General features: G+C 42.4%; 2 protein-coding genes across 2 annotated transcripts; one reads left to right on the forward strand and one right to left on the reverse strand.

Annotated features, from left to right (window-relative positions):
- Positions 1-3,946: 3,946 nt before the first annotated feature.
- On the forward strand, positions 3,947-20,442 carry ORC2 (origin recognition complex subunit 2). Its single transcript, XM_059820042.1, has 16 exons — positions 3,947-4,037; positions 5,030-5,173; positions 5,459-5,545; positions 6,841-6,930; positions 7,713-7,744; positions 9,030-9,087; positions 9,979-10,163; positions 10,797-10,895; positions 12,553-12,662; positions 14,199-14,331; positions 14,740-14,836; positions 16,521-16,667; positions 17,256-17,427; positions 17,746-17,807; positions 18,592-18,710; positions 19,366-20,442. Exons 1-16 carry the CDS (start codon positions 3,947-3,949, stop codon positions 19,450-19,452), a joined length of 1,713 nt encoding a protein of 570 aa, XP_059676025.1. The 3' UTR covers positions 19,453-20,442.
- A 1,693-nt stretch (positions 20,443-22,135) lies between these two features.
- NIF3L1 (NGG1 interacting factor 3 like 1) lies at positions 22,136-27,695 on the reverse strand. The gene is made up of 7 exons (XM_059820474.1): positions 27,675-27,695; positions 26,990-27,433; positions 26,107-26,272; positions 25,518-25,644; positions 24,999-25,137; positions 23,541-23,624; positions 22,136-22,558 (listed from the first exon to the last, which is right to left on the reverse strand). The coding sequence occupies exons 2-7, from the start codon at positions 27,423-27,425 to the stop codon at positions 22,374-22,376; spliced, it is 1,137 nt and encodes a 378-aa protein (XP_059676457.1). The 5' UTR covers positions 27,426-27,433; positions 27,675-27,695; the 3' UTR covers positions 22,136-22,373.
- Positions 27,696-27,955: the final 260 nt, after the last annotated feature.

Raw genomic sequence — 27,955 nt, forward strand, 5'->3', positions numbered from 1 at the left:
AGATAATTCTATGCTGTGGCAGTATTTTAACCTAAGAGTTTAAATTTGTCCTATTTTATCATGAACCAATGGCTATCTCTTTTAAGTGTTCAGCATTTTAACTTCGGTCACAAACCAGAATTTTTTTGTTTATAGTGGCTTACAAATTTAAATTAATTTGAAGACTAAATGAGAACCAAGAATAACTTTTTGAGTAAAATCATAAAAATCACAGAATCACTAAGGTTGGAAAAGACCTGTAAGATCATCAAGTCCAACCATCAACTAACACCACCATGCCCATTAAACCATGTCCCACAATGCCTCAAGCAGTACAGATTAGGTACTGTACTCATAATCCTGGAGGAGGTGTGGAAAATACAATGGAACATGTTTGAATGAAATGTATGTACTGTACACAAAACAAAATATGTTTCTGATGTTAGTAAATCTAATAATCTCATCCTTAAATTCTGCAATTCTCTCATTGCTGAAGATATTGCTACCTTGGCATGTTTAATATAGCATTAAAGCCATTAGCTAGGTCTCATTTGTAACAACCGTTTACATCATAGGAATGGTTTGCATCAGAAGAGTAAACGTGCCCCTTTTTAAAATTTACTTAAATTTCTTGTTTAGGATAATTGCAGGATTAAAGTTGCAAAATACCACTCCTTTCCAAACACGGTAAGCAAAGAAGCCAGATCCTCTGTACTTGCATTGCATTCTTGGTTTATATCAAATTGTTCAATATTTTCTATTTTCTTCAATATTTTAAATGCTGTTTATTTCTAGCATATGGACCGTAATCGCTCTTGATTTTTTTTTTTTTTTTTTTAAGTTTGTTTTCCCACTGGCACTCAGATAAACTTTTCTGTGGAAAGCTTTTCTGTAGGTGATCCAGGGTAACACATCATGACGTGGGTGTTGTGTTAGTGATTACATGTATCAGTCTGTCAAAATTTGCATGTCGTGACCAGCTGACAAGCCAAAATACTCACCTGCCTCTTACACAGTGGTGGAAGATGATGGAGAGCTGTGAGCAGCTTGGTTTGTCAGTAGTTCCTGCAAACAAGCAGTAAATGGATTTTGCAAGACTGATCTATATGAGGATTTCCACATAGTAATTATGAAATTTTATTTAAAATAAATCTTGGAACGAGATTTCAAAACATAACAGCTAACCATTTCAGATAAACTTGCCTAGTAAGTTTGGCAAGTGGCAAGGCCTGTGACATGAAAAGTTCAGAAGCAAGCTGTAGAAGTCTAAAGGTATCTTACAGCTTCCAGAAATGGATTTAGTAAAAATCTGTCCCATGTTATTTGTCTGTATTCAAAATTTAATGAAAAAATTACAATTTTTGCTTCCATTCTTTTATTTATTTTTCTCTAGGCTACCTCCGTCCCCTAATTTTTTTTTATTTTTTTTAATACTGTGTTCATCAGATTTTACTGAAGGTAGTATCTGAGGGACCAAATGAATTTAAAATGGGACCATAAATGATCCCTCCTATCATAAAGGATTACTAAGCTATTCCTGTGAGGAGCTGTTGATGGGAACAGATGTATAGTAAAACTTTGTGTCTGTACAGTAAAATCTTGCCCTACGTATTAGCTTGTGCATGATGAGCAAAGTGGTGAGATCAAGTTTTATTAACCAATTACTTGGTTGTACAGTTGGTGAGATATAAGCAATTTAGAGTGGAGTATCTTTGCATTCTGATAGAACTCTTTAAACAATTTAAATTTTTACTCTTGATGATTAATCACTCATTAAAATATGGTATAGAATTCACACAGGTTTTTGGTTTTAGAGGGTAAAATGGTCAGGGGAGATTGCTTTTTCGGAGTATCTCCTAGTAAAGTGACTCTATGGTGCTTTATCATGGAAACTTCCTTACAAATCTGCAGTGGATCCTGTGTGGTTGAGTCCTCATCCCGCCCTGAACTGATCACAAAACAGAAAAAAATAGCGTGAATGAAGCAACCTTTTACCTTTTGTTCTAAAATAAAGAGGACTTGGGAGTGACAGAAATACTGGCTATTGACACTGTTTTTTCTGTTCAGGCAGTTATTACTGTTGCGCTAGACTTCCATGTTATTAGTTTATGAAAAATGCAAGTAGTAAAAACTTTGTGGCTTCAAGTAGATGTGAGTTAACAATCACTCAGGATAAACCAACTCGTCAAGGTATTAATAGATTCCTAGTAGTGGGGTGTATCTGTGTGTTTTTGTGTGCCAGTGTTCAATGATTGCTTTGAAACAAGACTTCTTACCGTTTTCTTGCAGATAGTGAATACCTTTGGGAGGGATATTACTAGCTGGTTATTTATGGAAAAATACCATATGATTAAATAGAGTCATTTAACATTTTTTCCGTATCAAAGATTCCAGGAAAAAGCTGATAAAGATTTTTAATAATTAAATCAGATACTCTTAATACATTTTAGATTTACTATGGTAGCTTTTATTTGCTATTAAAAGAAACCCAACATCTAAATTGAGGTACCCCATGCTGCATTTTTTAAATTTGTAATTCCTGTACTTTACAACGAATCTTTTGATCTGTTTTCATCCTTGTAAGAATACAGGATATGCCGTCAATTTTACTAGCAAAAAGAAACATTCTGCAAGGGTTAAGAGATTATTTTCTTACTTTTTTCTGTCATGACAGGTTTGTTTCTCTGAACTACTGTTTCTGAGGATTTTTACTACTTTAGCGTTATGTAATCTTATCTCTGTCATAGAAGGAGCGTAAGCAGCAAGTAGCCCACTTCTCGTGGACTAACAGGCTAGGCGAAAGGACATGGATTGGTGGCGTGAGCCCCGCCTCACCGGGAGAGCCCTGCGTGCTGGTACGAACCCCAGATGTTCAGGATTGGGTACTGGTGAAAAGACTAAACCAAACGGGTTTTTAATAACCGCAGCCTCTGCTGTATGACGTCCTTTAACCTGGGACCAGGGAAAATCTTCATTCTTAGACCTGAAGATGGCACGTATACAAGATCATGTTATTGGTGCATGTAAGCCATTATCTTAACTGTCTTACTGAGCTGGTTAATGCTGTTGACTGTTGTTGAAATGTGAAATGTAGTTACTATTGACTTTGTAAATACCTGCCAGAGATGAAATATAATTATTTTAAATCATTGTAAATAGAGATGTATAAAACTCGACACAATCTGCAATGCAGAAATAAATTATATATATAAATATATAAAGATGTTAAATAAATATCGTGCTGTTTCTGAACAGAAATGTATACTTTGTGAACTTTTTTTAACTTCGATTTACGTTGATGGCGGTGCGTAATGGTATGTCTGCAGGGTTTCATCGCTGCCACCCACAACCGTGCCCCTGCCTGGGGTGGGAGGCGGGAAGCAGCCACCAGGGCCCGCGTCAGTTAGCTCTGCCTCCGACCGTTCACCGTAGTTGTCGTCGCCTGAGCGTTTCTCTGAAGAGGCGCAGGCAGAGCGGGGCCGGGCCGTCAGGAGGACTCTGCCCCGGCAGGAGGGCGGGGGCGAGGACGGGCCCTTCCGCTCACGGCGGCTTAGCGCCGTCGCGGAAGCCCGGGCGCCCGCCCGGGGGATGCGCCCTTCGCTGGCAGCGGAAGTCCCGCCCTCTCATGGTTCCCGCCGGTGGGAGGCGGGACAGAAAAGCGGGTCACGGGTTGGCGGAGGCATAGGTCGCTTAGGGCGCGGTGGCGGCGTTGTTCAGCGCCCGCCCCGCTCGCCCTCAGGGAGGACGGCGGCGTTGCCCGTTGTCTGGTACATGAACCCGCTTCTGTCTCCTGCTGCCGCCGCAGGGAGCCCGCGGCGGCGGAGCGAAGCGGGAGGGGAGGGGGCGGGAGCCCGAGGCCCGAGGGTCGGGCCCTCGCGAGGGCGGTGCGGTGAGGCGGAGGAGAGTTCCGACGGGGCTGAGCGGGACCCACGTGGATGACCCGGGGGGTGCTTGCAGGCTGCCCGCCATGAGCCGGCCGGAGGGGAAGGGCAGCGGCGCCCTGGAGGTGAAGTTCGTGCCCGACGAGGAGGTCCTGAAGCACATCGCTGACGACGCAGGTACAGCCGGCCCGGGGCAGCGCCCAGACCAGTGCCGCCCGCGGCTCCCAAGGCGCTGGGAGAGGGATCCGAGCAGCCGCGGCGCCGCCCGGGAAGAGAGCCCTTCTCTCTCCAACACCCGGGGCGGCTGAGCGCCGTGGCCGGGCTGCAGGCAGGACGAGGCCTTCAGCATCGTTCTGCTCCGACTGCCTCTTCCGCAGTTTGTTTCTGTGCCCGCGCCGGCACCTGGAAAGGGGCAGCTGCGGCACGGTGGCAGCTGGTCCCAGCTGAAGGTGGTGTGGATAGTAGCTCTCCATACTAGCTTCCCTGACGGCATCGTGTGTGTAGCGGCCTGGGAGAGGGGGCATAAATAGCCTGGCTAACTTCCCAGCCCCTGACGTGGTGTGGTTAAGCACACAGAATCAAATTGGAATGAGGTTCGAGGTGGTTGCTACGTGAGTCTTTTGCTGCGGTTTTGACTGCTTTTAAGGTTTGGAACCTCTGTGGAGGTGCTTAAAACTTGCCTGTACAAGGCATCCCGATCTGATTTCGCTGTTGGTTCTGCTTTGAGCAGATCGGACAGAGGGTCTCCAGAGGTCTCTCAGCCTAAATTCTCCCACGAGCCTACAGGCCTCGTCTCTTCCACTTGCTCCCCTTTGCTAGGCAAGATAGGGGATGCTAAATACCATCCCCTTTGCATGCAGTTTGCTACTTTTATGTGTGAGTCACTGTCATTTCTCCCAAACTGTGGAAGCTGATGTGTGCTGAAATGGGGATCTGGTCCTCATGGACTGCAGAGGCCAGCTTTTGTGGTAAAGGAGGGACTAATGGCTATAGGGTCAGCTGACCACCAGGGCACAGACCAGCTATTCTTTTAGCCGGACATCTTTTCAGGATTGTATTTGTTTAGTGATTTGCACAACAGGAACCTGGTCTCTAAATGGGGTAGCTGCATACTACTGTACTAGAAAAAATGAAATAGCAGGAGGTTAAAGCTTTTATTGCAATCCTAGGTATTAATGTAAGGAAGGACAAGACTCAGCTGACAATCAGTGTGAAGAGATTTGTGAAGAAGCTTCAGAATATTTCAGACGATGAAGCTCAGGAGATCCTGGAAGAGAAGAACTATGTTGCTACTCTTGGAGTAGGTGCCCAAGGTATTAGCGGGGGGAAGGTCTGTGACTTCAGGAGATTCTTGCAGTGTCAGGGTTGTACAATGTTGATGAAATTGCTTTTGAGGGCTGACTAGCTCTAGCTGTGTTGGAGGTAATGGGTAGAGGAGAGGATAATGATTCTAGGATTTTATTATGATATTTATTTCATAACACCTGCAATATAAAGTGTCCTTTGAGCCAAATAGTAAACTGTTGCATTCCATCTTCCTTGGGTTGGGAATATACCCGTGCTTTTTAAATAGTTACAAGTAAGGTTTCTTTTCACAGATCCAATGGGAAATGGCTCAAGTGTAAGTGGTGGTGAAGTTTTCTCATTCCAGACTCCCAAACGCTCCAGCAAAATGGCAGAGCTGGGTATGTTTTCCTCCTCTTTCATTCTTGCTCTGGCTATGGTCTTTTTTCAAGTACTCTGTTAATGTGATTTGTCGCTTCTGCTTATTCAAAAGATATGTTTGCAGTATTTCAATAGCTTTTATCTGGCTCTGAATCAGACTTTCTCAGAAACAAAAGCACAGTGCTAGGACAAAGCAAAGGCATGGTGGGGATAAGAAATACAGATAACAAACAAACACATAAGAAAAAGTATACGTTTCTTAAGGCTGGGAGAAAGTCTGCATGTAAATGCCAAAGGATGGCATGGGTTTTATTTGTGTAACTTAGAGAAGGATATGAGAATAACTCATTATGTAGCAAAGAGTCAAAAAAAGGCAGTATTAGATTTCTCCTACTCAACATGTTTAAGCGTGCTTACTAGGCTAACTGTGGACTTAGGAGAAGCAAACAGAAAGTGGCAGTTCTGGAGAGGGTGGGCTGTTGTGGTTCAAATAAGATGCTTGAGCCCTGCTGCCACTATGTTTCTTCTCACTTAAAGAGCCTTTGTGTGCCCAGCACCATCTGAACTTCATTAGTGTTTAGCTATCACAGCTACTGATAACATCCTACAAAGGATGATCCAAGGGAGAGGGGTCGTCCTTCTGTATCACTATACAGAAACTGGTTTCCATACCTCTTTACTTCTCCTCTGGGCTTCTGCTATGTCTTGGGAAGTTGTGTGTTTCTTACACCTCCTTCTGCAGCAGGGTGGGTTTCACTGGTGCTCCATCCTGGAGCCATGACTCAGTTTGAAAATTGAGGCAAGTCATACAATGGAAGGCTGTTTTTTTTGAGGGACTGTTAGCAGGATATGGGGGCCTTCCATATTCAGGTCAGTGATTCAACTTCAGCTTGTGCTGGTAAGTAGTAGAAAGAGGTAAATAGAATATAAGAACCCATTTCCTGGGGAACTGATGTGATTGCTATACCTGATACTCTACTATGTCCAGCTGAGCCATTTTAAAGGACTAAGTGAGCATGACCAAACGTTGCTCTGATTTGAATGGTCTCCCAGGGAGCAAAGCGTGCTCTGCCATTGCCTCAGCTATACTTACAAAATTAATTAACTGAGGAGTTCAATCGTTGAAAGTCTTTGTTAAGAATTACATTCACCATTAGGTTTAGAAAAAAATTGAAGTATCTGGTGCACTTCCTGCAATAGCTGGGAAATTAATACTTAGAGACTGTTTCAGGTGTATGGCTCCATGGCTGACTGGCCATAGCTGGGAGTTTTGTACCTGACGTGAAACTTCTTCCCTTCCTGCTGTTTCCTACAGCCTCTGAATTAGCCCAGACACCAGGACAGAGTGTTGCATCTGATCACTCCGAGTGCCCTGAGAAGACAGCCAAAACCCCTCAAAACAGCAGTAAGCCCTGTGATGCTTTGGGGAACTGAAGCTGAGTGAATGGGGGTTGTGTTTCTATTTGGGTGGTGGAGTGGATGCTTGAGTGCCAGCTTCTGTCATGCTTGAGTATTCTAGTCAGCTTAACATTGTAGACTGAACTCCTTGGTATGCATGGCCTCTGGTTCATCTGTGTGTCAGATCTTTTATTCTGCCCTGCTGGTGTGGAGAAAATGGGAACTGCTCTCTCATCTGTTGCTGTGACACTTCATGATTTCCTCTGTGTTCAACAGAAATGCTTGCACTTGAGAGAGGTATGAGCTGGGCTGATGTGTTGGGCACCAAATGGGTAGGATTGCGTGGGTGTTCATGTGTAAATTCACAATTTATTATATAATATTCAAGCACCCAATGCTGTAGGGAGAAATCCAGATGGGAGAAGTCAGTGCAGGTCAACACTGGCAAGAGCATGTTACTTCGTGCTCAGAAAAGAAGTCTGATGTGCTCAGGGAGAGGCCATTAGCTCATTTTTCAGCCTCTTCCCTGCTGCTGATGGCACCCCAAAGCTGTGACCAGAATTAAAAGCTGCCTTTTGTGGTAATAACATTGACTGTCTTTGTTCTCTCCTTGCCTACCTGTGAGGAACTAGAGGCTTCCCTCATAGGGTTAACCACCCAGGGAGAGGGAGCTGATACTTTGGTGCAGTGTACCTTTGAATAGTGAATGCCTGTTTTTTTTAATGGACCGTCTTGTGCCACTGTTGAAAATACGCAGTACTCTGAACAATGCTGTTTCTTGCTTTGCAGAACGTTCAAATTCAAACAAAGTGCAGCAGAGGGTGAGTGATGACTCTACCTTGCTTGGAGTTTTTTTTGTTTTCTTTTCACTTTTAAAACTTGAATTGGCCAATTACTACAGTTCTGGAAAGGAAAGACCTTGAAAAGCCTCATCCACAGTACAGATGTCTCTCCTAATCCAACTGGACAGGAGTAACTCAAGTGAGAACCAGAGCTACCATTAATCAGGACTATGGGATTTAGAGTCAGTGGGCAAATAGTGGGTTTGTCAGCTTAATTAGCATGGGTGGAGACTGTTTCCTTGCATCACACAAATGAGGGTGTTAGACAATCCCTTAATATGCAGTTAAACTCATAGCTTTCCAGTTTCTCATCAAAGGAAGAAACAGCCTTAACTCTAAGGAGTGCTGTTAGAACAGGAATTCAAGAACTGTGGTGCTGTTCAGTTTCTTACTTTGGCATTGGTTTATAAAAAATAAATTGTAATAACGGGGGAGATGTAAGTTGTTGTCTTCTGTGATGCTATAGAGAAACACAGTCCAGAACTGCCACTTGTGGTGGTTATAAAGGGTGCTGTGAAACAGTTGGCTTTCTAAAATGGTATAGCATCATATTAGAAATCTGTGCACAGCTTTTCTGGTATAAGGTTCCAGGATGAGGTACGCCTGTAAGAGATGCTGTTTTGGGGATGCCATGTGACTCCTTGATGATTTCACATCCACTTTGACAGGAATTAACAAAAGCGTTTCCTGAGTATTGCAGACTTGATCTGCTGTCCGAGTCAGGCATGTGCTTTACACATATGTAAGGAAGACGTGCCACTACACTTGATGCCACTCATCACTTGATGAGCCCAGGCAGCTTGGGTTCCCTTTGCTGTATTTCTTCTGGGCTTAGTATTCTGAGTGGTCTTCTGTCATTCTGGTAGTTGTTTTCATAGTGGACTTCCAAATGACTTTGAGTAGATAGTGTGATGTGGAAGATGGCTGCTCTGGGGAGCCAAAGCATTTCCAGTTTGTCATTGCTTCGGTTTGACTCTGAGGGGCCAAGATTGGCATCTTGGCTGGAGATTTCATAGTTTTCTGCCCTCCATCTTGGGACATTAGTTGAAAGAATTAAGCGCCTTTTGGAAGCTGATCCTGCCCCCCTCTAGCTCTGAATGGCAAAACAGGAACTCTCTATACCTATTGCCTCTGCTTTCCCAGTTTCTTGTGGGCTGAAATGGCTTGGAAATGTAATCTCATTCTACTCTTTGCTTGGTAGAGGGCTGTTTTGAGGAGGTATATGTTTCTTCTTCTAATGCATGTTTTTTCTTTGCTGTTACAGAGTAAAAGGAAAGAAATTGTGTCTACCACACCTTACAGACTCAGAAAGAGGCTAGCAGGTAAAGATCAACTTTTGTTCCCATGGTCAGTGAGGCATTCTGTTCAGAGGGGAGTGTTTCTCCTGGTGGGCTTCTGCCTGTAGTAGCAGTCTGACTGAAGCAATCTGATTCATTCTGCAGAGAGTGTAGAAATGTCCTTAAGGAAGTCTACGTAAACCTTTTCCCTAAAATAGATTGCTACTTAGGTAAGGGGTGGAAGGGTTAGAAGCACCAAGTTGCTGAACTTCAGTAAAGTGATCAAAAGAGACAAAACTCTCAGTAGTCTAATCTATGCTGACACTTAAGTCTGTCACAATTGCTTGAACCAAGTCATAAAACTTTTTGATGATGGTTGGGACGTTGATGGTAAAGTATTTCCAATAACTGGTTGGCTATATGTGCTCAGAATGAATGCAGAGGAGAGTTCAATGTATGGCATTTCATGTTCTATTTCTTTTTTTGTGTTGGGAGACCAAGACTGAGCCAGACTCCATCTGTGCTCTTCAATCAACATTGCAAACAGAGGTCTTTTACAAAACCTTTTTTGCAGAGTGTGACCCAGAAGATAATCAGCTTGCATGATTGGCATTTGGGAAAACTGACGTAGAGATGCTAAGAGAAATAGGGAATTCTATTGTCCCTTTTTAGTCACTTTTTATAGTAGGATTATGTTTCTTGGTTGGTATCAAGGAGCAAGCTTTACTAAATAATTTGTGAGCCTAGAACTGGGAAGGAAACGGCTATGTGTATTTGCAGTCCTCTTAAGCATTGATTTTACTTTTCTGTGAAATATATTTAGGAATCGTATGCTTGAAAAACATCTAGAGAATGTATGTGAGAGAGCAAGATGGTGCAAAATGTGTTCTGTGTAAGAAGTCGTTGCTAGCTTTTAACCTTAAATTTATGCTTTAGCTCCAGATCCTTATTTAGAAAGTGAGAGTGAATATTCTGCTTCCTGCTCAGAGGAGGAGGATGAGGAAGACCAGAAAGAAGTCAACACTGTTTTATCAGGTCAAAAGACCCCAGCAAAAACTAAGGCTGCGTCTACGCCTCCTCCCAGAAACACCCTAGCCAAAAAAATTAAGGAGGACAAGATGGTGAGTGTGCAGAAAATACAGCCCTGAGCTAGCAAGTGTGAAGGGATGTTTAGTGACAATAAGCTGTCAGTGACCACACCTAACTATGAGGAAGAACTGCTAGACTCATTTCAAATCAAACTAGCTGGGTTGGCTTTTGCTGTACTTCTGAGCAATCCCTGTTGGACAGGCATCATGTGAGTCTGTGGGCTAATCCAGTCTGTATGCTCAGCAGCTCCAGGAGGAGAAGTTCTAAGATGCCCATGAAGCAGGAGACCTTGTAGTGAGAAAGGATGAAGAAGTTGACTCCTATAGCGCCAAAAGAAGCACACGTTATTTTCTGGCTTGGTGTTCAGCTTCGTTGTCTTGATTTCCTTTCAGCACGAGGGATCCTCACGCCCCCTTAGAATTATTGCTATGTTCTGCTCTCTGAGGATCTCTTTTATGTGTCTGTCTTCAGGAAAGAAGCATCTGACTAGGTTAGCTTTGGCAAAATGCTACTGTATAAGCCGTTTGTGCAAATAACTTCTGGCTTTCTAGTCATCCTTGCTCTATGTCTCATATTGGCAATCTTCAGACATGTTTGTGGGTGCAAAGGGAGAGGGGTAACTTGATAGCAGGAGAAGTGTGACTGATCTTGCTGTCCCTTTTTAGAGCAACCTGGTGGAGGAATACTTTGAAGCTCACAGTAGTTCCAAAGTGCTCACTTCGGACCGAACGCTGCAGAAGTTGCGGAAAAGAAGATTGAATCAGGTACGCTTCGCAGTGAATCACGCAACTCTCAGACCTTTTGATTTCTTTGATAACGATTTCGCTCACCAAAATGTCCTGATGTTGCTATTTTCACTTTATTTCTGCTGATTACATTCTTGGTGGTAATGCTGATTTAGGTAGCATTTTAAGTTTTATGTCTCCTAATGCTGCTCTGAGCAGGGACAGTGCCCAGTTGTTTGAACCTGAGACAGTAGGGAAAATGCAGGGAGAAGGCACTATCAGGTGAGCAGATAGTTGAAAGCTGTAGTTGCCAGAACAAGTTAAAGTTTGCTTTTGGGGGAGGAGAAGAGGGAGAAGCAGAGTTGTGGAGACCTGCCTTAAAAATTACCACCAAAACAGCATTTTTGTCAATGAAATGCTTGGGGGGATTACAAGCTGTCTTGACTATTCATCTGTAGAGGAAATGGAGAGAGCCCTTTTCATCTGAGCATTACTGGGTCAAGCCACATGCAGGACTGGGACAGCTCTAAATGTTGTCATCTAGTCTGCGAAATGCGCTTTGTCCCCTTCCAGTTCCTAAAGACAGGAATGGTCTAATTGTGGTGATTGAATTACTGTATTTTTTTTCCGTATGCCACTTCTACAAGACAGTTCAAAGCAAGCAGTTGCACCCTACAGAGACAGGTATGCAAGGACAGGTGCCAGGGAAGCGTGTAAAATACTTGGCGCTCTCGTGTTTATGACTGCTTTTTGCACTCATCTGTGTTTTAAAAGATGGCATGTATGCAGATTGCCTGATACCTGCTGTTGTCTGGAATTGCTACCCAGAGAAACATCTGGATTCTTAACAAGTTCTTTCATAACAGCTCTGGAAGGAAATCAAGGCTTTCAGTATTAAATCTGCTGCTAGCTCCAAAGAAATTGAAGGCTTAGCAGTTCTGTCTCTCAATGCTTTATGTTTGTCTGATACATTGCAGCTGGTTTTGTGTTCTTCCCAGAGTAAACTGTCTTCTACTGCAAGGGCGTGGAAAGCAAAGCTGTTAAATTGAAGAGAAAGGGAGGCCACTGAAGATTTAATGTCATTTGTCATGCTACTGTGCTGTTTAAACATCAACATCCCAGCATATCTTTAAAGCTGAATTAATCCTTTGGTTCTTGATGCGTTTGAAATAATACTTTTCCGACATCTAGCTGTTAGCTGCAAATTATTTCCGTTCTGCTGTATTTCTTTTTTAAGATTATGTTCGTGAGCATTCTCTTGTAGTCACAAATACCTGAACCATTGCTAAGCATGTTGATTGGGCCCTTGCTCCTGTGAGTAGGGTAGTGATGTTGGTATCTTCCTGGTACTTTGCTTGGTGCTGTGCAAGCTCTGAGTGTGTCCATTATTTCAGTAGCGGTTTTCCCATACTCAGCAGGAAGAGATAAAACACAGTGCAGTATCAGTTCTAGTCCTAGTCTGGCTGCCATTTTCCATAATAAGGTTACTTAACCTCTGCTTTATTTCTCCAGTAGCAAAACTGTGCTTAGAGGGTCTTCATGGAAAAAACCCATGAATTGAGTGCACCATCAGTGAAAGCTCTTCTGCTCCCTAGCTAGATATCACACTAGAGGGTTTATTTGTAAGGACTCCAGATCTACGTCTTGTTTTTTCTCGGCTTTGAGTGACTGTCATCTTGCCTCTTTCTCAACACAGCAAACACTGCACGAGCTTTTGAAAAAAGCTCCCCTTGCCTATGCTGCTGAAATTGAAGAGCTAAACCGGCAACACGAATCCCTGTTTTCCAAGTGGATGCTGCAATTACAGTAAGTATCCAATGAGAATCACTGAAGAAGCCTAGTAAACAGGCACTGCCAATAAACTTAACCTCATGTCAACAAGATCCTGTGGACGAGTTAAGAGTGACTTTTTTTCTTTGATCGATTGCTTAAATTTACAATTAGGTGACGTTAATTTAGTACAGTGTTTCCTGTAGACCAAATCATATCTGACTAATTCCTTGAACTGAATGCCTGAAGTGAAATGAGGTTGCATTCTGCCTGGCTAGTTTGTCTGTGCTTCTGTAAATTAAGCTAGAGGGCATTCACAAACAGGGAACATGAATAATGAGAAAACAGGGAACATGAATGATGAGAAAAGTGTCCTTTGTGAACAATCAGTTTTGCTTACAGCAGCTTAGTTGGTAGTGAGTAGCCCACCACCAATTTCTTGAGTATGTGGCTATCCCCAGTGGTGTAGCAGTTAACTTTTAATGCCTGTGATACCTAATGATCTAGGCAGGAAGAAACCTTAATGCTGTTGGAAACATTAGGAGTATAAATTTTACCTGGGCTTGTGGGTATTTTCATGGGAAGGAGAAAAGAGTATGTATCCCTGAAAGCAAATGGGGAACTATAGAGAGCTGTGAGATTCTGAAGCGCCTTAGAGAAGGCAGGCCACCAGCTCTGTAGTTAAGTGCTGAAGCAGGAGCAGATGCTGGTGAGGAGAAAGCCCCTTAGAAGCTTTGCAAGGGAGTGGATTATAGAGAAATTTGCAGTCCATGGGGAGTGACAGAGCATTATGAAAAAGACATTAGCTTTGAAAGTTGGAGAGTTGCAAGAGGAGGAGTTCTCTGTGACTCAGGGATCTGGGCAAATGGTTAGAGATGTATGTGGCGGGGTATAAGTAACAAATCTGTAGATAATACTGAAGTCAATGACCATTACTGAACACCTTACCTTTGCCCAGTGCTATTTGAGTGACCTGATATTCTCTTTCTGGTCAAGATGATGCTTTTCCTGCTTCTCAAAAATAAACAAAGCTTTGTGATTCCCTACCACGTTGTCTTTATGCTTTCCTGCCTCTTTCTTTGTGGAACAATTAGGATAAGAAAGAGATATGAGAATAGGTAAATTTTGCTTTGAAACTGTGCCTGTGGATCAGAGTAGAAAACCACTATGAAGGCTTACTTTTTTTCTTGTAATTGCTGTGACCCATGGTAAACATTTAATATAGTCACTGGTGAGGGGCTGAATATGAATGCTGGTTACTCTTCGTTATCTGAAGTTGCAGATCTAGTCTCATATTCTTGGACAACACCATTTTCTTCCATAGATGTTTTGCTAAATTTGTGGGCCTCCAGAATGCTAAAACATTTCTTTTACTAGGATGCACTTGCCACGTTTCAGATTCCTTGCAGCTAACGTTATTTGTCAGCTGTGAGCTGAAGGTAAGCCTGGAGTTGATGAAACATGAAATTTTTAGAGGCAAGATTGTAATGAATCATTTTGCTTAATGAATTTATGAACCTAAGAAGGGACTGGTACTTTTTTGATTCAATGTATATGCTCACTTTTCTGCAGCTTGGGTTTCAATATCGTGCTTTATGGACTGGGCTCAAAGCATGATTTGTTAGAGAAGTTTCGTACCTCTCTGCTCCAGGATTCTGTTCACCTTGTGGTTAATGGATACTTCCCCAGCATCACTGTGAGATCTGTAAGTGTGGGAAAAGCTTACGAGTTTATCTAATCGTCCTGTGTTACAGATACCTCTAAAGTCTTTCAGTGTAAAATGTTAAGGAAGCCTCCTGCATCTTATAGCAGCAGACTCTTGAACGAAGAGCAGTTCTTATTTCTCTTTTTAAGAATTTAAAGAAATTAGCCCATGCGTTTTACAAGGAATTACAGTAATTCCTGTCATTAATAGATATTCATCAGTCTAAAGTCTTATGTCACTGTTTTGAAAAGGGGTAGACATTTCTGCTACATGTTGACTGTTTTGGGGATTTGATGGTGAAAATCAGATTACCTCCTTCATGACAGTCAACGGCTCAGTTTCACATTTTCTGCACTAGGTCGTTCAGTGCCAGAGCCCTTCAGAAGGGACTGCTATTTTCTTTTTCAGATTCTCAGCTCCATCACAGAGGAGGTACTGGACCATATAGGGACCTTCCGCAGCCCCCTTGACCACCTTGAATTTATCATTAAAAGGTTTAAAGAAGGTAAAAAGACTAACTTTATACATAACAATGTTAGAGTCAACTTACTGTTAGGAGAGCCTGGACATTTTCTTCCCTCATAGTTTTCATGTGTGCAGTTACAATTTCTTACTTTATTGTAGTTAGTATACTTTCTTGCTTGTGATTTATCCCACATACATGAAAACGTATGCACCAGGCATATATGTGTACATGATCCCCAGCTGTTACCTCAGTCAGTGTTTCACACACTTAAGCTCTGTAGAAAGGGAAGGAGGAAGGCACGAGTGTTCTAACAAGACAGAGGCTCCTCAACCCTTTGGCAAGCTGAAATGCTCATTTCTCTTACATTTAGCACAGTGCCTTTGTGCTTTATTTACACGGTGTTTCTGTAGCCACGTGTTTCCTGCTGGAAGACAGGATAGGTAAACTCCAACTACATGAAAGAAGATGGTTCTTTAGTGGCTGCTTGAGGACCTGATCTAAACCTCCCTGAAATGAACAGAACAAAGAGCTCGTAAACAATTTGGAATGACAGTTGCTGACAGATACCAAGTCCTTTGAGCTCCTCTGGAAAATCACGGCCTGAGGATCTTTCCATAAATTTCATTATAGGCTGGATGAAGGCTTAAATGTACATGGTTTAGTGGAATGGTCATTTAAATTTAATATATGCAAATACTGACATTAGGATGAAATAAAGGACAGCAGTGTCAAAGGACAAGCAGGTTAGAATTGGGTTCAAAAGCAAAATTAAACAGGTATTGCCACACAGAACGCTTGTTGAATTATTTTTTTAATGTCTGTTTTACTGCTTGTGTATACGTACACAAATTGCCATGGAATCTTAATCGTGCATGGCGTTGGTGTTTTAAGTGTTTACATTCTGTTTTCCATCATTACCTTATGAGTATTTCTGGTGGGACTAAGTGAAAAAGACTGATTAACGGTGGTACCCACCTGAATCTACATAAATCAGTCTTGTGTAGTACACTATAGCTGATCTGACTGGGGGTCTGAGGAACCTTTGGTTTCCACTGGCAGCCAAGTATGAATTCATTTGCACAAAAACTGGCTACTGTTCCAAAATTGTTTCTGGACTCAGGAAATAGTTGTTCCCAGGGGTAAGTACAACAGCAACAAGCTAGCGGGAAGTTTTAACATCTACCATTTGCATTATCCATCTAAGTCTTTGTAACTTCCTTTGAGGACTCAGTGGGAAAGATTTCCAATCAAGTTAGTATGGTTTGGATCAAACTCTGAATAGAAAATGCATTTTCATTGTGTGAGGAGGAGCTTAAGTGTCCTAGTCATGTAATTCAAAAGCAGCTGAACAAATTGTGCGTAGACTTCCATCCTAAAATACATTTGAATGACCTTGAATTGCAGGACTAAAAGTCATAGCTAAAAGGGCAATTCCTGGTAAAGCCATGAGCAAGTGGATTATAAGAGAAAAAAACTGCAAAAAGAACTGTAGCTGTGATGAGAACTGCGATACAGTGAATTGAGAAAAAGCCTTTTAGGTGCTCAGAAACACTGAGTGTGGGATAGAGATCGAAGTAAGCTGTACAAGGAAAGTGATTTGATATTGGAGTGATGAATATGGAGCCTGATGGAATAGACTTGTCCTAGGCTGCACTGGGAATGGGAAACCATTTTGTGTGCAGTTTCTTTGATTGGTTCTCTGCTGTTTTTTCTGACCTTGCAGATTCAACTTTAGAGCTCTATGTCCTCATTCATAACCTGGACAGCCAGATGTTGAGAGGAGAAAGAAGTCAGCAGATCCTTGCACAGTTATCCTCTGTGCCTAGCATTTACCTCATTGCCTCTGTCGATCACATCAATGCTCCTCTCAGTGAGTCCCCTTGGGCCTGATGTAGCAAAGAGAGAAGAATCTGCATTCTACTTTGGGGCTGCTGAGCATGGTTCATAAGCTCATGTTGATGTGCGAAATAGATCTGGTGATGTATGTATGGTGGTAGCATCTAGAAGCCCTGACTGGAACTGTGGCTGTGTTGAGCCAAAACTGTATGAAGATACTGAGAACTACCAGTCACTGGTCATAGCATACAAATAGACTCCAAGCTTCTGGCACCCTTTGATTTAGGGACTTACTGAAATGGAGATTGGATGTTATGTCTGTCATTGCATCTAAACAATTTTGTTCATCAGCCAGAAATTCTTTCCACACTGCTGACTCTGGAAGGATTTACAGTATATCTATGAAGCTGGTATGAAAAAGGGATGTGTGCAGATGTTTTGTTGCAGAGAATTTGTCTTGCTTGAACTGCAAATATCTGGGTGTATGTACTGTGAATTTCACAAGCATACATTGTTTCCTCAAATCCTACAGTAGAACTAAGTACATCTTAATATTGCTTATTTAACACCTTAGAAAAGCTAAATCTCCCAATTCTGTCTATTCTTTCTTTTCTCTGTCTAGTGTGGGATCAGGCAAAGCTAAGCCTCTACAACTGGCTTTGGTATGAAACAACCACATTTAGTCCTTACGTGGAAGAAACATCTTATGAGAACTCGCTTTTAGTACAACAGTCTGGATCTTTGGCTTTGAGTTCCCTAATGCATGTCCTGCGCAGTCTCACTCTCAATGCCAGGTAAGACATGGTTATAGTTCACAGTACCAATTGCTGAGGATCCAGTCCTTACTAGGTTACTCTGGTCTACACCTGGCAGGAGGCAATCCCTGTTTTCTGACAACAACGTTCAAGATGAAGACGGAAGGACCTGGCTTCCAATTGATTGGTTACTTTAAATGAATAGCATTTGGATAGCAAGCCTTGTCCAGTGATGAGATTCATGCACAAAGTCCTGGTCATGAGGGAAAAATCAGTTAATATTTTCTAGTGGTGTTTTTTGGGGGGTTTTGGGTTGTTCCCCCTCCTTTGATTTTCCCCTCTCCTCCTTTCACTTAGGGGGATATTCAGACTGCTTGCTCAGTACCAGCTGGAGAACAAGGACAACCCATCTTACCCAGGTATGTACCCACCTTTTCTCATCTGTTTGGGGTGTTACCATCGCCAGCTCAATCACAGTGGCACTGGATTTTGGTATGCAGGTTACATCACCAGCAAGAAATGCTGTAACTGTTGGCTCAGTGAGACACAGTGGCGTAGACTGTCCTTCTAGCCATACTGTGTCTGACTCTGACAGGAAATCAATAGACTGGCTGGTTCTGAAGGACCTCCTCTTACTGTTGTCTGCTTTGATGTTTAGACATGACTGAGACCATTCATGGGAGACTGTGGAGTTAAAAAATTGAAATAAAGGAAGAACGTTAATTTGCATAACTAGCACTTAAAGGACATGGGAAAGATAGGAGATTCTGTTCCCATGCTGCTCCTATCTAAGTGACTTCTGATGTGTCCCTGCTTTCTAGGATGCACATGGAATATTCTGTCACTGTCTCTTAACAGGTCCTGCAGGCGATACGAGTAACATGTTAATGGTAAAGAAAGCTGAAAGTAAGATAGAGGAGTTGGAAATTAAGAGAGATTAATCATGTTGGGAAGTGCATTTAAAGTCCTATTAAAATTCCATTAGGCAAACAAGGTGACTGGAACGTTAATTCAGCTGTTTTGCATTAATTACTGAAATACTAGCTTAGCTGTATGCCTGAAAAAAGTGATGATGTTACTGTAGCCACTGTGGTCTAAGCCAAAGCAAGATTTGTAGGTGGAGATAATACGTGATGGTAGACCTGGAAAAATCTGACAATCTTACCACTTCAATTTCTTGTTCTTGCCTTTTTCTGTCTCCAGGATTGTCTTTCCAAGACTTCTACCAGCAGTGTCGGGAGGCTTTCCTTGTGAACAGTGACCTCACGCTCAGGGCACAGCTGACAGAATTCAGGGACCACAAGCTCATCCGGACCAAGAGGGTGAGTTGGGGGAAGAAGATAATTCTGTGTATTCAGCCACCTTAAACAAAAAAGATGCTTACTTGCTGCTAAGTATCCCTAAGACACCACTCTGCAGCTCACAGTGAGGCTATACTGTTTGAAGCACCTAGGAACTAGCAAAGGGCTGAAATTCTGCAGTTGCAGCTCTTTCCATGCCTCCAATTTGTCAACACCCTTTACATGGATAGGGGGCTGTAAAAATGCAGTGTGCTTTGGTTACTCAGCAACCTACAGGTCTCTTCAGGAAGAAGACCTTGAGAAGTAACGGACTCTGGAGCCTGCCAGTCTGCTTCCAGTAGTTGCCTGTGTTTTCACGAGGGAAGAATGCAGGCTGGTCCTAATGATGAGGCAGTATAGCAGTACTAGATATGGGAACACAGTTTTGAGGAGCTGTGTCGTGTCAGACTGGCATAGCTCACCAGAAGATTTCTCATATACTGACTTTTCTCAGTATTTGTGCATGTCCAGTGTTGCTCCAGTGAAATACTCCTGGTTTTTAGCAATGTAGTCATTCTGATTGCTGGCCAGCTCTCACCCAGACTGCAAATAAATGTTAGCGTTGCAGTGCTGTCTAGTGGCTTGCATTGCACTGTGCACTGCTGTTAATGGAATGTGTATGCATGTCTGTTCTCAGGGAGCTGATGGTGTGGAATACTTATTAATTCCTGTAGATGACAGTACCTTGACCGACTTCTTAGAGAAAGAGGATGAAGATGTATAACGTCTCTCTTCTCAAAGCATCTACGGCAGTTGCTGTCAAGGGCTGCTGGAGAGGGGCCTATACTTAAATCTCTCTCCCTCCAACCCCAAGGCTGCTGGACTACTTACTGGAATGTAATAATTGTAATGAATGATGCTCATTGTTCAACTGCTTCAGGTAGTTTGGAATGATGACTTCTCTTAGCAAGGCATCTCTTGCTCTGTAGTTAAATTTGTCTGCTCTGTCTCTTAGCTCAGATGATGCCTTCTTCATATATATGCAGCCAACCTTACAGCCAGAAGAACAAACTTGGTAAGATTGTGCCTTCTGCTCTCTACCTCACCAGACATGAGGGTTTGATTGGAGCAGTTTACTTGGGAAGTGCGAACCACTAGATGGTCAGAGCTTTAGTTCGTACTAGTGGTGCAACTTTTCTCAACTGACGGCTTTCCAGTACTCCTTTATCAGTTAGACAAGACTAGCTTCCCATGTATGAAGAAGCCAAGATTTATTACGCTAAGAGACCTGCCTTGACTGCATGAGGAAGGGAGAATACTAGTGGGTTTGGGACACTGTGGGTAACTTATTAAATTCTGGCAATAGAACTGAAGGACTTGCCCCAAACCCAAATCCTTTTATAAGAAGATTTAGATAATCAAAATTGTGATGTACTCAAGCCATTACCTGTTGGTGAGGGTGAGAGGATCCAGCTTCCTTCATCTATTTTCCAAGTTGCAATCCAGGAATCTGAAGAGGCTGTGATGTTTTTCTGTTTATTTTTTAAAAGTTTGATTGTATATATGTATTTTTTACATCAGGAGTGTCCACTGATCCTGGAGGAGGCCTTAAATGCCACTTTAAGCTCTCTCTTTTTTTAAGCCCTTAGAGGTTGGGACACTGCTGAAGTTTGACAGCTTTTCTTCACTTGTTTTCTCAGGTATGTGGGAGTAAGCCCTATAGTTCCGTCAACTGTAGTCTGCCAGCCAGACTTCAGGGACTCTGTATGTCTAATATTTGGTAGCTGTGTTACAGCTCGATGTTGTAATAGTTCAAATCAATCAAATAAAGTACTTAATTAATTTTCCTTAGCTTGTCTTGTCTTCCACAATCTTTTTATGTTATAAGATGATAGCGATCCTTCTGGCAGTTGTGTGAAAGCCTCATTTTCATTATTGTGTCAAATATCTGTGCAAATCCTCATGCAGTATGCAGAAGATTTCAAACTAACTCGTAAAAATATTTTATATTATAAGGTATCAAAATTAAAAATAGTTTGCCTGCCTTTTAATACCAGTATATACCTTTTGAAGAGAACCAAGACATCACATGGAATAATACTGTTACCAGGTCTGCCCCTCACTGACAGAAGCAACAGAGGTTTACAGTCTGACTTTTGTTTGTATTGAAAACATGGGGTATCTACTTATCCCACTGACAATTTGGTTCTTCAAATATAGGACCTAATTAGCTCTGCTGGAAAGTCTGATGGAGAAAACTGGTACATGCCAGGAGTACTCTCCAGCTTCCCCAGAACATTTTCCAACTAACACTCTCTTGGGGTGGCACTTGCATCTCCATTTTACAGGCTGCAATTCCAAAAATTTACAAAATGCCATCAGATCCTACCTATCACAACTTAGGCTACCATTAAAATCACTAAAACTGGGATCAAGGCATTGTGTCTTACCCAAGTTCTGTAAGTTAGGTGTAGAGTTCAAGAATAAGAACTCTGCCACTTGAAGAGATGTGTTAGTGGAAAAACTTAGAAAGTATTGTAGCTAAGCAGCAACCACATCCTGTTTTGCAGTCCTTTGACTCTCTCCACAGTTCCTATGAACCCAAGATATAATTTATACTGAGTACATATGGAAGACACTACCTAATGTGTTTACATACAGTGATAGTGATACATTTTCAGTGCAATTATATCTGGTTTTCTAGATGTGAAATTCACTTTAATGAAGTGCTGTAATCATCCTGAGTTCACAGTTATCTACTAACAGTTTTGGCAGACTACCAGATGCCCATACAGGCCAAGCGGAGGGCTGCAGGAGGTACCACACACCTGCTAAGAGAAGGTTAATTTTATATCAGTTTTTGGCTGCTGCTAATTCTGTGATGCAAGCATATAAGCTAAAGACAATTACTGTGAATTAATTCCTGTGGGGTTTGTGTTAAAAGTAATTTATCCTCATTTCATGCTGTTTCTGGACAGTTACCCCATCTATGCATTAATTTTCTGTCTCTTGAATTCTGTGTCTCTACTAAGGTAATAGCATTTTAATGTCCTCTATAGCAATACAGAACTGTTGGATTTGGAGGAATCACTTCTACAGTCCTTTCCTTCACTTGGGAAAGAAGAAATTTCCCACTTCCTGTTCCTCAGCTTACTGAGAGGTCTTCATGGTATTGATAAGAATGATGGTCTTTATATAGCTGCAGCAGCTTCAGGTAATACTGGAGTAAATCTCTTTCCACTTACATTTAAGTGGAACAAGACATACGCAATTACGCAGTACAGACATTGCTTGATGAGCCAGTTTTATTAAAAGGATTGTGCCAAGATCTTTACAAATTTGCAATGGAAATAATTTTAAATATTCCTCTAGTGTACACATAATCCAGAGATGGTAACATATGCAACTAGGAGATTTTTTTTCTTAAAAAAAACCCACAACAAAAAACCTAACTTAAAAAATAAAAACCAAGCATTATCAGTAGTGAAAATGCTCCAGTAATAAAGCAGAACAGCCTTTTGTAGCCCGAACCAAGCATTTATTTATCTGACAGATGACAAAACATATCCCAAACTGAGGGAACATAAAATACAATCGTTCTGTACTGAACCAATTCAGAGCATCTTCATTGAGCTTACAGTTGGATAGGTCTGTGCTAGATACCATGAGACTTAACCAAATTTTCTCACCCCCATTTGTTTTTTCCTATGCTACCTGGAGGGGATCTCTATCTTTCTCAGATACAATTATGTTGATTTTGTTCTGTAGGTGGATAGCTAGCATGTCACGCAGCTCTGACAAGAAGCCTCGCTCAGTGTTGCTGTGCTCACACAGAATAACAGTTATCCCATTGGCAACTGCATCCAGAACGTCATGGTGGGACATCTCTCCTGCCATTTTGAGAAAGAAATGCCATGTAGATCACTAACAGTACAGTTTAGGTAACCAGTTCTTTGCAGTGTTTGCAGAATCTTAGCTAGAAGCTGGGAAGATGTAACAGGGGATATAGCCCATAAGGGGGAATGCAGCACCATCTGCTCAGTATAAGAACATGGAACACTCCTATTCTAGTGTCCCTTGAAGGACTTTCAGCTGATATCCCCTGTATACAACTGAGACAAAACCACAGAAATTCCTTGCCCTCTTTGAATAGTGGTGGATTCTGCCACTTTGGGCAGGAAATAAGAGTGCGCAGACTGGTTTGGAAATGGACTGTCTGGATGTCATGTGGGTTGCTGTGATGGAGGACAGCAAGTGGGAAGCCTTGCAAAGAAGTTTTCTGAGGGTCAGCTCTGCAGGGCTGTTTATAAGGGGGAGATGGGACATGCCTGGCCAAAGAACTAGTTTGAATTAAGTACTACAGAATTCAAGGCAGCCTTCACATTGTTGAGGAAACTGTAGGGAGTAGCTGTCCCACTGTCAGAAAACAGCATAATGGACTAAGTGTCCCTTTGGCCAGATACACTGTGGGGTTCCTTTGGAAGATTCTGTAGACTGCATTATGTTCCATTTTCCCTTAGGGAATTCTGTAGGGAACTGAGGAAATACCTTGTATTTTGCCAAAGGAGAAACACACTGAAGGTTGCCGCAGACTGCTGTCAACACTGATTTTGTGTTGAAATAATGCGTGTATAGCAATGTTTTACTCCAAATAACCTTCACTGTGCCACACAGCCATCTCATCCACGATATCTCTACTTTAATGTTATTCTTCTATCATTCCAATAAGCAACTGATTATTTCTCAGTTATAACAGGTAATTCTTTCTGGCTAAAGCTTTCAACAGCCAGTCAACCCTTCTCTTTTCTCCTTTTTTCTTTTTTCTAGTGACTATTTTTATAAAGATAACAAAACAGCAACATAATCTTTTACCTGTGAGATAGAGGTCAGCTTCCATTCCCTTCAGGATGCTGCTCCCAGAACCAGCACACAGAGCAACTTTCTTCACTGGTGATTCTGCAGGATACAAGGTGCCACAGTTAAACTCCTTTCCCTCCATTCAGCCCTCATGTCAGTATTGCTATTAATTCACAGTAACTACCACCTTGATTTTAGGGTCAGTGTAAATTTGTTGGAGGAAGAGACATCTGTTTGAAAGAGTCATGGGCCTATAACATTGCAGATAATACAGCAAAATCCTCTGTGTGCCAAAGAGATACGTAGATTTTTTTTCTTCGAGGGGTAAGAAAGTTTGTAGAAAACTACAGCACAGAGGCTGGCTGATGGCTAGTTCTCTCCTAGTGAGGTGTTATTTAGTTAGGTTTCTGAACCCTTTAACAGGCTGCTACTCTTTCCAGGACTTTCATGTTCCACCACCACTAGTTTTCCAACTAATGATGCCACTACAGCAGCATTTTGCTTCCAAGATATACTGGTTCCTAACTTTTAGCTCTCAGAAGACCAACCTCAATGCAAACTGAAAGCTGCTCCATGCCTTTAAAAATCTGCCTGTTCGCTATGATTGCTGATTCCAAACTATTACATATGTGATCATGACAGGAAATTTAATTCTCCATATATATAGCATTCACTAGGGACAGGAGACACACGACACAAAGAGTTTTCAAATTCTATTAAGGTTTTACAGTATGTTGCCATGTAATTACTGTTGATTTAAGTGCAATCACACCACTGCAATCCCACACCATAATGAGAGGCTTCAAAATAGTTTGGGGTTTTTTTAGTGCAATTGATAGTATAAGAGGCTTCTAATAAGACTTCTGTCTCTTAAGTTACAAAGAGTTCTCAACAAATTTGCTCTCACAAATTCTAATAGCTGTGCTCACTGGAGATTAGCATAGGTAACTGGGATAAGAGGATACTTGCTCGACATTTTACTAGTGACCCACTGTCCGAGCTAGGATAGTTTACCTTCTTTGCCTCTATTTCTCTTTCATCAAAACATGGATGGTTACATGTTCATAAGGATACCACACAGTGTCTTACTATTTTAAGGTGCTTTGAAATTTAACTTTCAGTCACAAAAGGGAGTGTACAATGAAACGGTACACATTTGTGTCTGACATCGTGGGGGAAAAAATCTTAGCCATTATACAACTTATGAAAAAGGATGTCTTGTATTCAACTTGTGCTGTCCCTTTTTCACAGCGACAACCAGCATAATACAGAACTTCCAATTAAAAATACAGATGAGATTCTTTTTGTGTGATTTTATCATGTAAATTATAATATGCTGTTTCTTGTCTTTAACAGTGCTTTATACTACTTAGAAGTAAAACTGTCCAAGGCAGCAGTATTTCACACACTCACACTCCTTGTCTTCCTTGAATACTAGTTCTAAAGGACAGTCCTACTTGCAGGCCTGTTTACCTAGTGTCTTGCCCGTTCCCATGGCTAAGCGGATGTGGGGTAATTTTAGGTGGCTTTTGATACGCTCAATTATGTCTGACAAGGAGACTGGCTCGCTCAATGTGCACAGACGTCCCATTCCAGTATGGGGAAGAAGAGGCTGAAAAGAAATTAAAATTACTGTGAGAAAGCTGACTCCAGAAGTTTGCATTGCTTTCTGTACTCTACAAAGATGATTATATTGGGCATTCAGGAATGCCTCTGAACTTTACGAAAAAATACGTAATGTGATGTTCTCGAACGTAACATGCTAACTACACTAGCTGTTGGAACTGATTTAAGAATTAGTATAGGCCACACAGCTATTTTCACTGTTTTGGAAAATGTGCATGGCTTCAAATCACCACAGGCCAGTATTTCAGAGCACTGACAGGGTAGCATAGGAAACCTGAGATGCTACTGACTACTGTATTTCAGTGTTGAGGGCACTCGGCTCACACAAGTAATACAGTCACTGGAAGTAATACATGATTTTGTTACCTTTTGTAATAAAAGAATCTCAGTCTTGTGATAAAGAAGGCTGTTCTGGGACAATAATGCCACCACCTCCAACAGTGCTTTCTGAGAGCAGTTCAAACTGACTCGTGTTTGCTCCTCACCTTCAACCCTGAGGAAAGATATGCTCGGTGCTTGCTAAGAAAATTTAGATAGATAATAGATAAAATTTCAGCATCACATTAATATAAAACAAAGCTATGCTATCCCAGTGGCTATTCTACCACAGAGAAAGGAAAAAAGAAGGAATTGTAATAGCCTAGCCTAGTCTAGTCTATTCTCTTGGAAGAAACAGATATGGGGATTTAACTCAACTGTCTTCAACAAATTTCCTGTTAATACTCTTCTTTACCACCTCTAATCTATGCAACGTTGCATGAGTTGCTGTTACCATTTAGTATAACATAGATTGATCAGAAAGGGATGATTATTCTTCACGTTTCTAGATCTATTGTTGAAAAAAATAGCACCAATGCACAGAGGAACAAAGTGATTACAACAGTAAAATACAATTCTAGCAACTTATTGTTTCAAACAACAGAAAGAATACAACATTAGAGGGTGAAGCAGATACCTGGCAGGGAGAGTTGTGAGACAGGAGATCTCTTGGATGTCTTTGAGTTTGGACAGTACCATGTCCAGATGCTCAGTGTTGTCTGTGCAGAATTCTACCCGATGAGTGCCCTCAGCTGGATAGTTTGGTGCAGTTGATGGATGCAGTGGGATGGAAGTACACGCACCTGAGAAAACAGTACAAGGTTGCTGTTTTATAAAGCTGGGTAAGTATCCTAATACTGATTTACCACATACCCTAAAGAGATGCAACAAAAAGATGCAAATTTCGGACTTGAATCCATTTTCCCTGACCACAACTGAGGACTTCTCGCCCTGTTGTCTCCATTAGGCACAATCTATTTTAAGTGCAAAGAAGTTGATGGATATGTATTATTTGTCATTCTTAATGCCATCCGTTTTATCCTAACAATTGTACAAAACCAAAATAGTTTCTGGTTTGTAAATCAGACTGGAAAAGACATACCTGTTTTCATTTATGAGCCACAATATAGAATAAAAATCTAAAAGAACTTCAGATATCTTAAGTCCCTTGGAAACAATGAGATCTTGCACTTTATAAATTAAAAGCGGTGATTTAAAGTCTAAACTTTACAACCAAGATGGACAATAAACATGCTGCACCAGTTCCAACTACATCCAATAGTACAGTCCTCTAGTATTTGTATCTGGTATTCCTCACCAAGATAAATTCCCTAAAATATGTTTAGGGTACTTAAAAGTACTAGAAGAATATTCGTTAAAAAAAAAAAGAAAAAAAGTCCTCAAATCATGCCTGTAAAAGCTGAAAGAAAGGGAAATAGGGGAAACTCCCAACATAAAATAGCATATACTGATGAATAATTTTAACCTTGTTTGTTTGTTTGTTTTTAGCAGAATCTCACCGAGTCCCTTTGTTAGCCAGTTATTGACTCCATGAGGTATGGCATCGTATGCCGTATGCGGAGAGTAAATCCCGATTCTATGCTCCAGGGCTCGGACCACCAGCCGTTCCTTCCAGGTCTTCCACGTTACTCGCTTGAGTGGGGTGAATATAGGAGGGTGGTAAGAAAGAATCAGGTCTGCCTTCTTCTGCACTGCCTCTTCCATCACCTCCTCAGTGAGATCGTTAGTGAGGAAAAGGGTGTTCACAGTGTGGGGAGGACTTGGTTCCACCAGCAACCCCACATTGTCCCAGCTTTCAGCCAGAGAGAGGGATGCAAAGTCATTCAGGGCAAAAACGAGCTCCCTGAGATTCATGAGGGAGCGTGAGGGCAGGCGGTCCAAAGCACGGATCCAGCGGAGAGGCCGGCGAACCAGCTGTGTGCCAGTCAGCAGCATGCAGATACCTGCAGAGCGGGTAAAAAAAGGCAGGAATAAGCCTAGGTAATTCACGGGCTGAAAGAGCAGAGTTAAGAGCGTTCAGGCTGCGAACGCCGCCCCACGGAGGGGGCAGCGCGGCCCGGCCCCCCCCCGGCACACCCCCCTGCCTCCGGGGCTCTCTCGGCGAAACACCGCAAACGGCCCAGTGGAGCCCTGCAAGAAACGCACGAACTTAAACTCCATCCATCTCCCCGCACTAAAACCGACCCGCGGGATCCCACCGGAGAAGCGTTTGCCTCTCGCGGGGCGGGGGGGACCAAGCGAGACCGGGACAGGCGGCCCTGGGGCCCCGCCGCAGCGGCCTCCGCCTAGGCCGCTGCCGCAGAGCCCCGCACTCACCTCACGCCGGAGCAGGGCCGGGGCCGCGGGGCGGAGCCTGCGCCCGGCCACGCCGCTTCCGCCGCGCTAGCGGGGCTGGGGGCGGCTTCTCCGCGCCGTGCCGGGGCTGAGCTGCGGCGAGGGCGGGCCGGCCCCTTCCTGCCCGCGTG

Source organism: Gavia stellata, chromosome 8 (assembly GCF_030936135.1).
Source record: "Gavia stellata isolate bGavSte3 chromosome 8, bGavSte3.hap2, whole genome shotgun sequence".
Lineage (NCBI taxonomy): Eukaryota > Metazoa > Chordata > Aves > Gaviiformes > Gaviidae > Gavia > Gavia stellata.

Coding starts and splice junctions, on each gene's coding strand:
- ORC2 (XM_059820042.1), top strand. CDS start 3,947: ATGAGCCGGCCGGAGGGGAAGGGCAGCGGCGCCCTGGAGGTGAAGTTC. Junction 14,332..14,739: donor CCAGCATCACTGTGAGATCT/GTAAGTGTGGGA, acceptor TTTCTTTTTCAG/ATTCTCAGCTCCATCACAGA. Junction 18,711..19,365: donor AGCTCATCCGGACCAAGAGG/GTGAGTTGGGGG, acceptor GTCTGTTCTCAG/GGAGCTGATGGTGTGGAATA.
- NIF3L1 (XM_059820474.1), bottom strand. CDS start 27,425: ATGCTGCTGACTGGCACACAGCTGGTTCGCCGGCCTCTCCGCTGGATC. Junction 25,645..26,106: donor CTCACAACTCTCCCTGCCAG/GTATCTGCTTCA, acceptor ATCTTTCCTCAG/GGTTGAAGGTGAGGAGCAAA. Junction 22,559..23,540: donor AGCTGACCTCTATCTCACAG/GTAAAAGATTAT, acceptor TCAAAATGGCAG/GAGAGATGTCCCACCATGAC.